The 17,299-nt window shown below is 40.7% G+C and overlaps 1 protein-coding gene across 1 annotated transcript in view; it reads right to left on the bottom strand.

Annotated features, from left to right (window-relative positions):
* Nucleotides 1-17,299, bottom strand: part of BABAM2 (BRISC and BRCA1 A complex member 2) — a 454,460-nt gene that overhangs the window by 195,191 nt on the left and 241,970 nt on the right. Inside the window, exon 7 of the mRNA XM_060117521.1 lies at nucleotides 14,315-14,424. Coding sequence (XP_059973504.1) covers nucleotides 14,315-14,424 — 110 coding nt within the window. The remainder of the gene's footprint in view (nucleotides 1-14,314; nucleotides 14,425-17,299) is intronic.

The following is a 17,299-nucleotide window of genomic DNA, read 5'->3' as shown; positions in this document are numbered from 1 at the left end:
CCTTTGCAGGCACAGCGATCCAACAGGTCCAAAGCTTTCTGCCCCACCAGGGAGTCCAATATGTGGCGACTGCGACTGAGATCACGTGGGACCCAAGGGCAGGGCCAGCTTGGCAGGAGGTGGGCTGTGGCTCACCAACCCTCAACTGTTGGAAAAAGAAGCCCGCCCTTATAGAGTTTATAGTCCAGGGAAACAGTATGATAATAGAGGCACAAACACAGGAGGGGAGACTGCAGTCATGCTGGAGAGGCAGGTGGTGGTGGGCAGAAAAGTTCCACAGAGAAGGTGGTGATGGAGAAGAATAAAGAGGACAGACCCTATAGGAGAGGAAAATAAATTCAATGTTCTAGTATAAGAAGCCGTCCAAGCAAAGATACAACAATGAAAAAAGTACAAAGGGTGTTCACAGGAAATCACACACAAAAAAACAGTTTGGCTGAACAACAGGAAATATATAGAAGCCAGATCAGGGTGGAAAGGCAAGCTGGGATTAAAACAGAGAATACTTTGGATGATGAGAGAGCTGTGCTTAATTCAGTTGGTGACAGGGAGGCACTGGTGGTGTGGAGCAAGGAAAGGACACTACCTGACCGGAACTTACTTCAAGAAGACAGTGAGAGTGTTGTGCAAAATAAACTGAAATAGGAGGAAAAGTTACAAGGCCATCAGGAGACATGGCAATTGAAGGACTGAAGAGAAATGACAGGAGGAATGACAAAAATAGAGATATTGTGGAGACAGGGTTTCTAGTATAAAACAGTGGGCTGGCTATTGCCCTTGAGACGCAGCACCTGGGCACCAAAGACCATGAGAGTGCTGTGAACAGAAAGAAGACCGTGAAGCAGAAAACACTCATCTACTGGAGGAATGATGAGTTTGGTTTCAGACACTTTGAATTTGAGGTGTCAACTGAACACACAAAAGGATGTATCTATCAAGTGGCTAGAAAAGCAGATCTGTAAACAGGGAGAAAAGCTGGGATTAGAAATAGGGATTTGAGGGTCATCCACAAAGAGGTGAGGCCATGAAAGAGGCATAAGGGTGGAATCACGGGAAACATAATTTATCATAAGTTAATGGGTTGGAAAAGGAAGTAAAGGCAGTGAAGGATGCTAGGAAGGGTCTCAGAATTCCAGGTTTTAGAGGGAAAAAGATGTATTATAAAACTCATGCTAGACTATTCACAACAGCCAAGACATGGAAACAACCTAAATGTTTATCGACAGATGAATGGATAAAGAAATTGTCGCACATATATACAATGGAATACTACTCAGCAATTAAAAGGAATGAAATAAGGCCATTTGTGGCAACATGGATGGACTTAGAGATTATCCTACTAAGTGAAGTAAGTCAGAAGGAGAAAGACAAATACCATATGACATCACTTATATGTGGAATCTAGAGTATGACACAAATGAACCTATCTACAAAACAGAAACAGACTCACGGACATAGAGGACAGACTTGTGGTTGCCAAGGGGGAGGGGGCTGGGGGAGGGATGGAGTGGGAGGTTGGGGGTTAGCAGATGTGAGCTTTTATATACAGAATGGATAAACAACAAGGACCTACTGTATAACACAGGAAACTATATTCAATATCCTATGATAAACCATAATGGAAAATAATATAAAAAAAGAATGTATATATATGTATAACTCAGTCACTTTGCTGTACAGCAGAAATTAACAAAACATTGTAAATCAACTATACTTCAATTTAAAAAAAACTCATGCTAGGAATATTATCATGAAGATCAGATGGGATGCTAAATCTTAAAGCAATTTGAACATTTCAAAGCACAAAACAAATACATTTTTATTGTTACAGTATTACACATTTAATCTCTAGAAAAGCCACACTGCATTGGAAGTGCCACACTTCCAAAGTTTTCCAAAGTCCCCTCCTCACAAATTGATTGGAAATGTGATCTCCTCCTCTTCCCTTGAAGTCTTTCAGTAGTTAATGTCTTTTCTTAGGTGTTTATACAACTCAAGAAGCACTAACTGAACATCAACCATGAGTCAAACACTACAGTAGGCACTTTCATATATATCCCATCTTGGAGTGGATGAAACTGAAGCCTAAGATTTATCCCCCTTTACAGAAGATGAAATGAGGCTCAAAAAGGTTAAGTATCTTGAGCAAGACTGCCAGCTCGCAAGTGGAGGAACAGAGGGCTTCTAATGCCAAATCTAATCGTGCTTTTTCTACATACAAGTTGGAACGTGTCATATTTGTTCTTACCTCCCTTACTGATTATAAGCAAACTAAGGGCATAAGCCAAATCTCATTTTGAAGCATCTAGCAAAGGGCCTTACACTTGGTCACTTTTCACTGCCTTTTTTTGCCTGAAAGAATGAATGCATGGATATTTGCAGGCACACAGGCCTCACTAATGGTGTCTGTGGGCTGGTAAGCTTTGAGTATTTATTTCCAAGGCGGGGCTGGAACTCAACAACACAAAGTTCTAAAAACAAATTCTGTACTTGTGAAAGATGCCACCTGGTCCGCCTCAGGGGCTGAAGTCCTCTTTTTATGCACAGAGTGGGAACAGCACAGGGAGTGACGAGTTGGTTTTCTTCAAACTACTCCCACAAACCAGCTCAAGCCAAGGAAAGGGCCCACACCTTTTGGGGAAGAGAACTGTGCATTCTGTGCTGCCCATTTAACCTCTGGTGTCACCACCAGAACTGCCAGCAGTCTGGGGAGGAGGGGAAGGTAGATCAGGTTTAGTGCCAGCTCTGATGACGTTATCCTATGATTCCAGCTTTTTTTTTTTTTTTTTTTTCTTTTCTTTTTGCGGTATGCGGGCCTCTCACTGTTGTGGCCTCTCCCGTTGCGGAGCACAGGCTCCGGATGCGCAGGCCCAGCGGCCATGGCTCACGGGCCCAGCCGCTCCGCGGCATATGGGATCCTCCCAGACCAGGGCACGAACCCGTATCCCCTGCATCGGCAGGTGGACTCTCAACCACTGCGCCACCAGGGAGGCCGATTCCAGCTTTTATGCCAGGAAAAAAAGGCAACTGGTTTGGAATCTAGTCCCCCCCCCCACTCCTATTATTCAACCAAAATTTAATTTTCATAACTTACCACTAGCTTTTTTTGCATACTTTACCACTAACTTTTTAAAATTTAATGAACAGTCCTTTGTGTCTAATTCAACTGACTGGTTTTGGTTCCTTGGAAAACAAATGTATGGACCTTGAAATATGTGCATTTCATAAATGTCCCTTGTTGGAGAAGAACACAAAGTTCTCAGAAGCGTTTACTTTGCAAGCCATATACGCACACAGTGGGAGACCAGGAAACAACATGCATCTAAACACTATAAAGGCGGCCAGTCAGTCATGCTTTCCAGAGCTGCCAGAAACACCAGACAACAATTCCAGGACAGACTTCTGAAGTGAGACTGCATTGCAGAGCTTCATAAATTATAATACACTTGGGAGTTTTCTACCCAATGTCTCTGACAGATGTTCCCTTTTGTGGCAGTCTCTAATTTGGGGGCAGCTGGTATCCATGTCCCTAGAAATCTTTAGGGTACAGTAAATGATCCCTTTCCTTACATCTGATGACAAGACCCCAAAGTAGCCTTCTCCTATTTCTCAGACTAGTTAACGTGAGCACAGTACCCTTGCCTACTGCACAGACAAGCTGGGGCAGAGGTACATCAGCCAGACTAAAATGGGGTATCTCCCAAGCTCAAGATATCCTACCATGCCCATGGAGAGTCTTTTCTTGACCATTTTTACCTAATGTGGATCAGGTTATTGGTCTCCTGGGCCTCTGCCTGTCAAATACACTGCATGGGACTTGGAACTTCCTAGAAAGAGCCACAGCAGAAGCCAAAAAGAGTACAAGCTTCGGCTAGGGCAAGCTTCTGGCATCAGCTTCGGGCGGGCCCACATGGGATGCTTTTCCCATGACTCCTGAAAGAACTCTCCAAGTCTGACTCTATAATCAATGCCTCGATAGTTAAAAGTTGACAGGATAGCATGAAACGCAGAAAACAAATGAGAGCTTAACACAATATCAAAGATCATACCAACTTCTCTTCACTCAGTTCCTATAATCTATCCTATGACCTTGGCCTTGATGAAATGACATTACTTCTTTTCTGTGCTCTGAACTCTGCAAGAGTTAACCAAAGATATTAATAACTTTAGCAACTATGTAAGTCCTTAGAAGGTCATACCACAATTTGGCCACTTTCCATTTTAACCTTTCTCTAAAACCTCATTTTTACAACCTCTACTGAAGGGCATACGAACTTTTGTTCGTTTTTCTTTGGTATTACAAACGCAGTTCTACTAAGTGAACTTGTATCAACCAGGAAAACTGTAAAGCTTCTCAGTGCAGCATCTTCACATTTTCTTGTGAGAATTACTTACTGACCTAGAATACTGACAATTATTTACTATTACTTGCTATTATTTACTGTGTACTGCATTCGTAAAAGCATTAAAGGAATGAAAAGACGTGTTCCTTGCCCTTGAATTGCTTCATAGTTAAAAGATGAAAAACAAAACACACAAAAGAAACGCACACCACTAACTAAATCTAGGGTGGGCAAGAGTATAAGAGTGATATAAATTCAGTGTTACAAGAACTCAGGGGAAGGCTAGATTAATTGTGCTCAGGGAAAATGGGTGGTAGATGGCATTTGATTAAGGCCTTAGAAAATGTGTAATATTTCAATGCAAAGAGGGCATTAGAGAAGGGATTTTACATGGAGGCAACAGCTTTAGCAAAGGCATGGAGGCAAGAGAGTACATGTGAATTAAGAAAACTTCAAGTGAAGGACAGGCTACAGAAGGGGAAATGACTGGAAACTGATCTGGAAAAGTAAGCTGTGGCCAGTTCGTAACATAAAAAGAGGGGGGTAAATGTAGAAAGTTAGATTTTAGAAATAGGAAATCGCTTTTAAAATATTCCCTTCACCAATAATTCTTCCCTTCATATCTTTGACTTTTAGAGTGAGAAATATTTTATTAGCAAGTTTACTTGCAAAGTAGGTGCAATCACTTCAAAGAAAATTAATGTGGATGCTGGCAACATCGCTTTTCTGAGCTGGCAAATTCTTGGCTGCAGCTTAACTGATACATTCTTATTACCCACATCTTGTGATGTTTTATTGATAACTCTTTTTTGTCATCACCAAAATACCTTCTTAATTTCACTCATTACGTATGTACTGAGTGGCTACTCCAGAACTAGTATTCACTCACTTGTTTACTCATCCTCTTCTTTTCTGCCCCAACTTGTCCTACTAACCACTAACCCACTCACTCAGTCTTCTCCTGTAAACTGTATCAGTGATAATAACATTAATAGCTACTACTTGCTATAGTGCCAGGCACTGCAGTTAATGCTTTATGAACAGTATTTAATAGAATGCTCAAAACAACACTAAGAAATAGGTATTATTACCCCTGTTTTACAGATGAGGAAACAAGTTCAAAGATGTTACCTATTTTGCCAGCTGCTAAGTGACAGAACCCAGGTTTAAACCAGATATGCTTAAGCCTGGAACCCTTGCCTGTTACCACTTCACTGTACTGCCTTCAACACCCTTTGGCCTCTTACTGCTATGGGTCAGTATTTTCAGTTATAAATGAAAACATTCATTGAGTGCCTGTTACTGTTAAGGTCCTGTTCTAGGTGCTGTCATGTATATAAATAGATGAGAGAACGCCTGTGGGTTATTAATGCTCATAATCTTCCATATTTGAGGATAAACAGCCATGTCTTTTATCAGTGTGTAAGACGGTATGTCCATGATTCATAAATTAAAGCAACTAAGGACAGAGGGGGTGAAAATAGCTTAGTACGTGAATGTGGATGGTGACCACAACTCAGACAGAAATCAGCCAACCCTGACTAAATGACTTACAGAGAATTTTAATAATAACATTTCAATTGGTCTGTAAAAACTCTCTCTGCTGATGAAAAATCTGTCCTGTCAGAAGTTCCCAACCAAACCTGCTTACAATCCATTTTCGATGAACCTCAACTTCCTTTGAAGTAGAATAAGCTAGTAAAGCATTTTAGCCAACAATAAGCACGTTGCGAGGCTAGTCCTTATAAGATTCATTACTGATGAATAAAGTTATTGAGCTAAAACACAAACGTGATATTAAACTACTTGTACCACAGGGCCTTCAAGATGGCAGAGGAGTAAGACATGGAGATCACCTTCCTCCCCACAAATAGATCAAAAATACATGTACATGTGGAACAGCTCCTACAGAACACCTACTGAACGCTGGCAGAAGACCTCAGTCCTCCCAAAAGGCAAGAAACTCCCCCACGTACCTGGGTAGGGCAAAAGAAAAACGAAAAATCAGAGACAAAAGCATAGGGACGGGACCTGCCCCTCTGGGAGGGAGCTGTGAAGGGGAAAAGGTTTCCACACACTAGGAAGGTCCTCCGTGGGAGGAGACTGCGGGTGGCAGAGGGGGGAGCATCGGAGCCACGGAGGAGAGCACAGCAACAGGGGTGCGGAGGGCAAAGCGGAGAGATTCCCGCACATAGGAGCGGTGCCAACCAGCACTCACCAGCCCGAGAGGCTTGTCTGCTCACCCGCTGGGGTGGGTGGGGACTGAGAGCTGAGGCTCGGGCTTCAGAGGTCAGATCCCAGGGAGAAGACTGGGGTTGGCGGCGTGAACATAGCCTGAAGGGGGCTGGTGCACCACAGCCAGCGGGAGGGAGTCCAGGAAAAAGTTTGGTACTACCTAACAGGCAAGAGACCATTGTTTCGGGGTGCGCGAGGAGAGAAGATTCCGAGCACAGCCTAAACGAGCTGCAGCGACGGGTGTGAGCCGTGACTATCAGCGTGGACACCAGAGACGGGCATGAAACACTAAGGCTGCTGCTGCAGCCACCAAGAATCCTGTGTGCAAACACGGGTCACTATCCACACCTCCCTTCCTGGGATCCTGTGCAGCCTGCCACTGCCAGGGTCCTGTGATCTAGGGACAACTTCCCCAGGAGAACACACGGCGTGCCTCAGGCTGGTGCAACGTCACACTGGCCTCTGCCGCCACATTCCCTACCCCTCCCTCCCCCCGGCCTGAGTGAGCCAGAGCCCCCTATTCAGCCGCCCCTTTAACCTCCTACTGTCTGGGTGAAGAACAGATGCCAGAGGGTGACCTACATGCAGAGGCGGGGCCATATCCAAGGGTGAACCCCAGGAGCTGTGCAAACAAAGAAGAGAAAGGGAAATTTCTCCCAGCAGCCTCAGAAGCAGGGGATTAAATCTCCACAATCAGCTCGACGTACCCTGCAACTGTAGAATACCTGAATAGACAACAAATGATCCCAAAACTGAGGCGGTGAACTTTGGGAACAACTGTAGACTTGGGGTTTGCTGTGTGCAACTGACTAGTTTCTGATTTTTATGTTTATCTCAGTATAGTTCTTAGCACTTGTTATCATTGGTGGATTTGTTTATTGGTTTGGTTGCTCTCTTCCTTTTTTTCTTCCTTACTTAAAAAGTTTTTTTTAATTAAAAAAATTTTATAATATTTCTTTTTTTTCTAAGATTTTTCTTTTTAATTAATTTATTTATTTTTGGCTGTGTTGGGGCTTCGTTTCTGTGCGAGGGCTTTCTCCAGTTGCGGCAAGCGGGGACCACTCTTCATTGCGGTGCACGGGCCTCTCACTGTGGCGGCCTCTCTTGTTGCGGAGCACAGGCTCCAGACGCGCAGGCTCAGTAGCTGTGGTGCATGGGCTTAGTTGCTCCCAGCATGTGGGATCTTCCCAGACCAGGGCTCGAACCCGTGTCCCCTGCATTGGCAGGCAGATTCTCAACCACTGCGCCACCAGGGAAGCCCCTATTTCTTTATTTTAATTATTTTATTTTATTTTATTTTATTTATTTACTTCTCTTTCTCTCTTTTTTTTCTCCCTTTTCTTCTCAGCCGTGTGGCTGACAGGGTCTCGGCACTCCGGCTGGGTGTCAGGCCTGAGACCCTGAGGTGGGAAAGCCGAGTTAAGGACATTGGACCACCAGAGACCTCCCGGCCCCATGTAATATCAGTCAGCGAGAACTCTCTCAGAGACCTCCGTCTCAACACTAAGAACCAGCTCCACTCAACGACCAGCAAGCTCCAGTGCTGGTCACCCCATGCCAAACAACTAGCAAGACAGGAATACAACCCCACCCATTAGAAGAGAGGTTGCCTAAAATCATAATAAGGTCACAGACACCCCAAAACACACTGCCAGGCTCAGTCCTGCCTACCAGAAAGACAAGATCCAGCCTCATCCACCAGAACACAGGCACCAGTCCCCTCCACCAGGAAGCCTACACAACCCACTGAACCAACCTCACCCACTGGGGGCCGACACAAAAACAACGGGAACTTCGAACCTGCAGCCTGTGAAAAGAAGACCCTAAACACAGTAAGTTAAGCAAAATGAGAGACAGAGAAACACGCAGCAGATGAAGAAGCAAAGTAAACACCCACCAGACCAAACAAATGAAGAGGAAATAGGCAGTCTACCTGAAAAAATATTCAGAGTAATGATAGTAAAGATGATACAGAATCTTGGAAATAGAATGGAGAAATTACAAAAAACATTTAACAAGGACCTAGAAGAACTAAAGAGCAAACAAACAATGATGAACAACAAAATAAATGAAATTAAAAATTCTCTAGAAGGAATCAACAGCAGAATAACTGAGGCAAAGAACGGATAAGTGACCAGGAGGATAAACTAGTGGAAATAACTACCACATAGCAGAATAAAGAAAATAGAATGAAAAGAATTCAGGACAGTCTCACAGACCTCTGGGACAACATTAAACGCACCAAGAGTCGAATTATAGGGGTCCCAGAAGAAGAAGAAGAGAAAAAGAGAGGGACTGAGAAAGTATTTGAAGAGATTATAGTTGAAGACTTCCCTAATATGGGAAAGGAAATAGTCAATCAAGTACGGAAGCGCAGAGAGTCCCATACAGGATAAATCCAAGGAGAAACACGCCAAGATTCATATTAATCAAAATATCAAAAATTAAATGCAAAGAAAAAATATTAAAAGCAGCAAGGGAAAAGCAACAATTAACATACAAGGGAATCCCCATAAGGTTAAAAGCTGATCTTTCAGCAGGAACTCTGCAAGCCAGAAGGGAGTAGCAGGACCTATTGAAAGTGATGAAAGGGAAAAACCTACTACCAAAATGACTCTACCCAGCAAGGATCTCATCCAGATTAGACAGAGAAATTAAAACCTTTACAGACAAGCAAAAGCGAAGAGAATTCAGCACCACCAGACCAGCTTTACAACAAATGCTAAAGGAACTTCTCTACGCAGGAAACACAATAGAAGGAACAGACTTACAATAACAACCTCAAAACAATTAAGAAAATGGTAATAGGAATATACATATTGATAATTACCTTAAATGTAAATGGATTAAATGCTCCCACCAAAAGACACAGACTAGCTGAATGGATACAAAAACAAGACCCGTATATATGCTGTCCACAGGAGACCCACTTCAGACCTAGGGACACGTACAGACTGAAAGTGAGGGGATGGAAAATGATATTCCATGTAAATGGAAACCAAAAGAAAGCTGGAGTAGCAATTCTCATATCAGACTAAATAGACTTTAAAATAAAGACTATTACAAGAGACAAAGAAGGACACTACATAATGATGAAGGGATCAATCCAAGAAGAAGACATAAAAATTGTAAATATTTATACACCCAACATAGGGGCACCTCAATACATAAGGCAAATGCTAACAGCCATAAAAGGGGAAATGGACAGTAACACAATAATAGTAGGGGATTTTAACACCCCACTTTCACCAATGGACTGATCATCCAAAATGAAAATAAATAAGGAAACACAAGCTTTAAATGATACATTAAACAATAGGAATTAATTGATATTGATAGGACATTCCATCCAAAAAAACCAGAATACACTTGCTTCTCAAGTGCTCATGGAACATTCACCAGGATAGACCATATCTTGGGTCACAAATCAAGCCTTGGTAAATTTAAGGAAATTGAAATTGTATCAAGTATCTTCTCCTACCACAACACTATGAGACTAAATATCAATTACAGGAAAAAAACTGTAAAAAATACAAACACATGGAGGCTAAACAATACACTATTAAATAACCAAGAGGTCACTTAAGAAATCAAAGAGCAAATCAAAAAATACCTAGAAACAAATGATGATGAAAACACAACGACCAAAACCTATTGGATGCAGCAAAAGCAGTTCTAAGAGGGAAGTGTATAGCAACACAATCCTACCTCAAGAAACAAGAAAAATCTCAAACAACCCAACCCTACAACTAAAGCAATTAGAGAAAGAAGAACAAAAAAAACCCAAAGTTAGCAGAAGGAAAGAAATCATAAAGATCGGATCAGAAATAAATGAAAAAGAAATGAAGGAAATGATAGCAAAGATCAGTAAAACTGAACGCTGGTTCTTTGAGAAGATAAACAAAATTGATAAAACATTAGCCAGACTCACCAAGAAAAAAAGGGAGAAGACTCATATCAACAGAATGAGAAGTGAAAAAGAAGTAACAACTGACACTGCAGAAATACAAAGAATCATGAGCGATTACCACAAGCAACTATACGCCAATAAAACGGACAACTTGAAAGAAATGGACAAATTCTTAGAAAAGCACAATCTTCCAAGACTGAACCAGGAAGAAACAGAAAATATGAACTGACCAATCACAAGCACTGAAATTGACACTGTGATTAAAAATCTTCCAACCAACAAAAGCCCAGGGCCAGATGGCTTCACAGGTGAATTCTATCAAACATTTAGAGAAGAACTAACACCAATCCTTCTCAAACTCTTCCAAAATATAGCAGACGGAGGAAAAATCCCAAACTCATTCTACCTGGCCACGATCACCCTGATACCAAAACCAGACAAAATGTCACAGAAAAAGAAAACTACAGGCCAATATCACTGATGAACATAGATGCAAAAATCCTCAACAGTATACTAGCAAATGGAATCCAACAGCACATTAAAAGAAACATACACAATGATCAAGTGGGGTTTATCCCAGGAATGCAAGGATTCTTCAATATATGCAAATCAATCAATGTGATACACCATATTAACAAACTGAAGGATAAAAACCATAAGATAATCTCAATAGATGCAAAAAAAGCTTTCGAAAAAATTCAACACCCATTTATGATAAAAATCCTCCTGAAAGTAGGCATAGAGGGAACTTACCTCAACATAATAAAGGCCATATATGACAAACTCACAGCCAACGTCGTTCTCAACGGTGAATAACTGAAACAATTTCCGCTAAGATCAGGAACAAGAAAAGGTTGCCCACTCTCACCACTATTATTCAACATATTTTTGGAAGTTTTAGCCACAGCAATCAGAGAAGAAAAAGAAATAAAAGGAATCCAAATGAGAAAAGAAGAAGTAAAACTGTCACTGTTTGCAGATGACATGATACTATACATAGAGAATCCTAAAGATGCTACCAGAAAACTACTAGAGCTAATCAATGCTTTTGGTAAAGTAGCAGGATCCATAATTAATGCACAGAAATCTCTTGCACTCCTATATACTAATGATGAAAAATCTGAAAGAGAAATTAAGGAAACACTCCCATTTACCACTGCAACAAAAAGAATAAAATACCTAGGAATAAACTTACCTAAGGAGACAAAAGACCTGTATGCAAAAAACTATAAGACACTGATGAAAGAAATGAAACATAATACAAACATATGGAGAGATATACCATGTTCTTGGACTGGAGGAATCAACACTGTGAAAATGACTACACTACCCAAAGCAATCTACAGATTCAATGCAACCCCTATCAAACTACCAGTGGCATTTTTCAGAGAACTAGAACAAAAAATTGCACAATTTGTATGGAAACACAAAAGACCCCAAATAGCCAAAGCAATCTTCAGAAAGAAAAACGGAGCTGGAACAATCAGGCTCCCTGACTTCAGACTATACTACAAAGCTACAGTAGTCAAAACCGTATGGTACTGGCACAAAAACAGAAACACAGATCAATGGAACAGGATAGAAAGCCCAGAGTTAAACCCACACACATATGGTCACCTTATCTTTGATAAAGGAGGTAAGAATATACAATGGAGAAAAGACAGCCTCTTCAATAAGTGGTGCTGGGAAAACTGGACAGCTACATGAAAAGAATGAAATTAGAACAGTCTGTAACACCATACACAAAAATAAACTCAAAATGCATTAAAGACCCACATGTAAGGCCAGACACCATCAAACTCTTAGAAGAAAACATAGGCAGAACACTCTTTGATGTAAATCACAGCACGATCCTTTTTGACCCACCTCCTAGAGAAATGGAAATAAAAACAAAAATAAACAAATGGGACCTAATGAAGCTTCAAAGCTTTTGCACAGCAAAAGAAGCCATGAACAAGACAAAAACAAAACCCTCAGAATGGGAGAAAATATTTGCAAACGAAGCAACTGACAAAGGATTAATCTCCAAAATATACAAGCAGCTCATGCAGCTCAATATCAAAAAAACAAACAACCCAATCCAAAAATGGGCAGAAGACCTAAATAGACATTTCTCCAAGGAAGATATACAGATTGCCAACAAACACATGAAAGGATGCTCAGCATCACTAATCATTAGAGAAATGCAAATCAAAACTACAGTGAGGTATCACCTCACACCGGTCAGAATGGCCAGCATCAAAAAATCTACAAACAATATGCTAGAGAGGGTGTGGAGAAGAGGGAACCCTCTTGCACTGTTGGTGGGAATGTAAATTGGTACAGCCACTACGGAGAACAGTATGGAGGTTCCTTAAAAAACTAAAAATAGGGCTTCCCTGGTGGCGCAGTGGTTGGGAGTCCGCCTGCTGATGCAGGGGACATGGGTTCGTGCCCCAGTCTGGGAAGATCCCACATGCCACGCAGCAGCTAGGCCCGTGAGCCATGGCTGCTGGGCCTGCGTGTCCGGAGCCTGTGCTCCGCAACGGGAAAGGCCACAACAGGGAGAGGCCACAACAGTGACAGGCCCGCGTACCACAGAAAAAAAAAAAAAAACCTCAAAATAGAACTACCATACGACCCAGCAATCCCACTACTGGTCATATACCCTGAGAAAACCATAATTCAAAAAGAGTCATGTACCACAATGTTCACTGCAGCTCTATTTACAGTAGCCAGGACATGGAAGTAACCTAAGTGTCCATCGACAGATGAATGAATAAAGAAGATGTGGCACATATATACAATGGAATATTACTCAGCCATAAAAAGAAACGAAATTGAGTTATTTGTAGTGAGGTGGATGGACCTAGGGTCTGTCATACAGAGTGAAGTAAGTCAGAAAGAGAAAAACAAATACTGTATGCTAACACATATATATGGAATCTAAAAAAAAAGGTTCTGAAGAACCTAGGAGCAGGACAGGAATAAAGATGCAGATGGAGAGAATGGACTTGAGGACACGGGGAGGGGGAAGGGTTAGTTGGGACGAAGTGAGAGAGTGGCATGGACTTATATACACTATCAAATGTAAAACAGATAGCTAGTGGGAAGCAGCCACATAGCACAGGGAGATCAGCTCGGTGCTTTGTGACCACTGAGAGGGGTGGGATAGGGAGGGTGGGAGGGAGACGCAAGAGGGAGGGGATATGGGGATATATGTATACATATAGCTGATTCACTTTGTTACACAGCAGAAACTAACACAACATAATTCTAAATCAATTATACTCCAATAAAGATGTTAAAAAAATAAAATAAAATAAACTACTTGTACCATGTAGCCTGAATGTTGTGTAAAGTTATATAGAACTATTTCAACACAGAAAAATAATTCGAACATATCATCGTTTTAAGCTATCTGCTTATTCTATTCCTTCACTAATCTGAATAAGTTAATACTGTCAGGATACTGGTTACATTTTTGCAAACAACGGGAAGCATTACAAATACACAAGAAATTGTGTAGGATGTTGTTCAGCAGTCTTCTTTTGGGTAACCATACATACTCAGGGGCATTTGGAAGGAGTCACAATTGTGAATCCACTCCACCAGGCACAGTATTCACATCACAAACTGCACAAGTCTCATCCAAAGATCACAGTGGCAAATACTAACTGCACTTACTCTGAAATCTAAACTCTGAATATAATTCATTTTTAAGAAATCAAAAGTCAATAAAGAGAAGTCATTTTAAGGGTTTAAGAGTGGCAAAAGAAGTAACAAGCATGTTTGATTAACAAGGAGAAGCATCAGGCTACATAACATAAATGACACAGATACTTACTGTTCAATTCGGGGTGACAAGTACAGCTTAGGATACACCTGAGTGGCTTCAGTGTCCTCAAAACTGACAGAAAGGAGGGCCACATCTTCTCCCGGGTCTTCATTCACATCCTTAAACAGTTAGTGAAAAACACAATGCCATCAGTTCCTTCTCTCATGACATCTTTCTGGTGACCAGCTTACAGCCCACTAGCAATGAGACCAGAGGTGTGAGTTACCTGGATTCAGGACGCCACACATCCTTTGCCACCTACCTAGTCACTCTTTTAGAGTGATAGCTTTCAACCTTTCTGACCAAAGCCTACCACAGTTAGAAAAAGACTGCCACCAATTTCACTTGTTCCCACATTCCAAGAGGGGAAAAGTGAATCTGGTGATAACAAAGAATTAGACAAAAACATAGTTAACAAATTACAGTAATCATGTTGCTAGCAAGATATATAATGGCTTATAATTTACATAATACATACAAATGGCTTAAAATTTACTTTTCCTAGGATGAAGATGCATTATAAACATGATTTATATCACTAGACAACAACAAAATCTTAAAATACCCAGTAATTTTATTATATCTACCTTGATAATATAAGTTATTTAAATGGCAAACATTACCAAGAAGCATATCACTATGAAGTATTCCACTGTACATGCAAATGGCAGGGTGTTAATGTACATATCTGCTTTTGCAAAATGATTATGGATGATTCATATGTGAACCACAAGACATACGTATCTTAAAAGGCTAGTTATAAGAATATTATGACAAAAACATTGTTGATCCAAATATGTGTCAAGAAACATTGAGAGGTTACCAAACAACCCACAATAAACTAGACTGATAATGATAAAGCTAAACTTACTGTAATTTATAATTAAAAAGCAAGAATAGCAACAATCGAATGTCATAACCAACCCAAACCAACACGGATGATAACACTGAATTGTCCTGAATTAAAATTGTGGGATTTACAACTATCTACATGTGCTTTATGATTACTGCCAAGCACTGAGTACTTGCCAGACTGCCAGAAGAAAATACCAAATTAGAATAAATTCTCGTTGCATGTTGACTTCAATTTGTGAATAGCAAATTTTAATAACCCTTAATAATTTATTTCTGGTTGATAGTGGCTCCAAGTCAAATGTAGGTTTTTTAAAAAACTTAATAGCATTGCGCATCTTTCACCCCGAGGGACCGGTAAGAACTGACCCACATTTCCGAATCAGTTCACAGGTCCTCAGGAGGGCTCAGCAGCCATCCTAGGAGGGTCCCAACCCAGACTTTAAGAATCACTGCCCATGAGCTGTGAGAATCTCAGATATGAAGTCCTTCCTTTGATCTAAAACTAACCTCAGCCCTGTTTCTCCTGCATCCTAGGAAGCTGGACATCATGCTCACCTGCTCACCTCTAGCATCTTCAGCGTCCTTGCTCTGCCTTCTATTGTGTCTATAGGATGCACAAGTGTGGCAAGTATACATAGGGACAAGGACTGGAAGTCTCTCCCATCTTAAAATATAAAAATTTTAAAAAGAAAGAAAAGAATCATGCTGCTCTCTACCTAGTTCCTTGGGTTCTGTCTCTCCTCCCCTGCACAGACGGCTGAAAGAGTGGTCCACGCTCCCTGCCTCACTCCCTGCCCTCCTCTTAGCCTCCCCTTAGCCCACTAGAGTAGCCTTCTGACCCTACTTCTTCCCACAGGCAGCCACTAAACACAGCAAATGCCTCTCGGTCCTTACCTTACTTGATCTCTAAACAGTATTTGACATGGAAATCTCTCTCCTTGGGAAATTCTCTTTCTTGCTTCTAAGAAACTATACTCTCCTGGTCTTCTTCTGTCTCTTGGCCACTTACCCTTCCCTTTTCATTCCCTCTTTTCTAACTTCTCAACTGTCTTTTCATTTTACATTACAAAATTTAGCCTTGTTGTAACTAGTCAAATGATACAGAAGTTTTTAAAAGAAAAAGCATTTCCACCCTCACTTTTCAAGGTAGCCAATAGTAACCGTGTATGTGGCCTTAAACACATTTTTCTATGATCATAAAAACACACACACACTTGCATATAAATAACTCTTTAACCCTGTGTCTTGTTTTCCCTAATGGAGTCATATTATACACAGGACTCTACCAACTGCTTTCTAAAGAGCCACATAATATTCCACGGCATGGATTTATTTTTTATTTAACCATTCCCCTAGCAACAGACATTCAGGTTGTTTGTAGTTCTTAGCTACTTGATTGTGCTACAATAAATATCCTTGTATATATACCCTTTACTAGTGGGGTTCATATTTCTTAGGAGATAACTAAAACTCAGCTGTTGGGTCAAAGGTTATAAATATTTTACATTTTAATAGAGTTTAATAGACTGTTTTTCTAAAAATTTTACAGCAGTTCACATTTGGACCCATGAATTTGCATCAGTATGAGAGAGAGCCTCTTTCCGTTCATCCTGAGTCACTGGATAACACTGGCTGTTGTCACTCTTCAATTTAATGTTGGCAATCTGATAGCTGGAAAATGGTATCTCAATTTAGACTCAATGAATGAAGCTGGGCAATTTTTTTCACTTGTTTACTGGTCATTTATGTTTCTCCTGTAAATTTTCCCAACAAATGCTTTACCCATTTTGCTTAAAGGTTCTTAGATTTTTTTTGTTATTGTTGTTTATTAGATTTACTAACCCTTGTCTATCAGGTGCATTATAAATATTTTCTCTTTTTGACTTCTGACTTTGTCTAGGGGCTCTTCTGACATCAGAAGAAAATTTACATTTCTATAGAGTTAAATCTGGTTAATAACTCAGGGGTTGTTTAACCATTTTCCTAGTTTTTCATCTAACATTGTTACAATTTTATTTTTACATGTAGATTTGCAATACACATGTATATCTGGAATATATTTTTAGGTGGTATGACACAGGAAGTATGTACAAGGATGATCTTAGTACAGTGCCTGGAACACAGAAACCACTCAATGTT

This window comes from Mesoplodon densirostris, chromosome 14, assembly GCF_025265405.1.
Source record: "Mesoplodon densirostris isolate mMesDen1 chromosome 14, mMesDen1 primary haplotype, whole genome shotgun sequence".
NCBI classification, from domain to species: Eukaryota; Metazoa; Chordata; class Mammalia; order Artiodactyla; family Ziphiidae; genus Mesoplodon; species Mesoplodon densirostris.
This window is presented reverse-complemented; position numbering and strand designations above follow the sequence as displayed.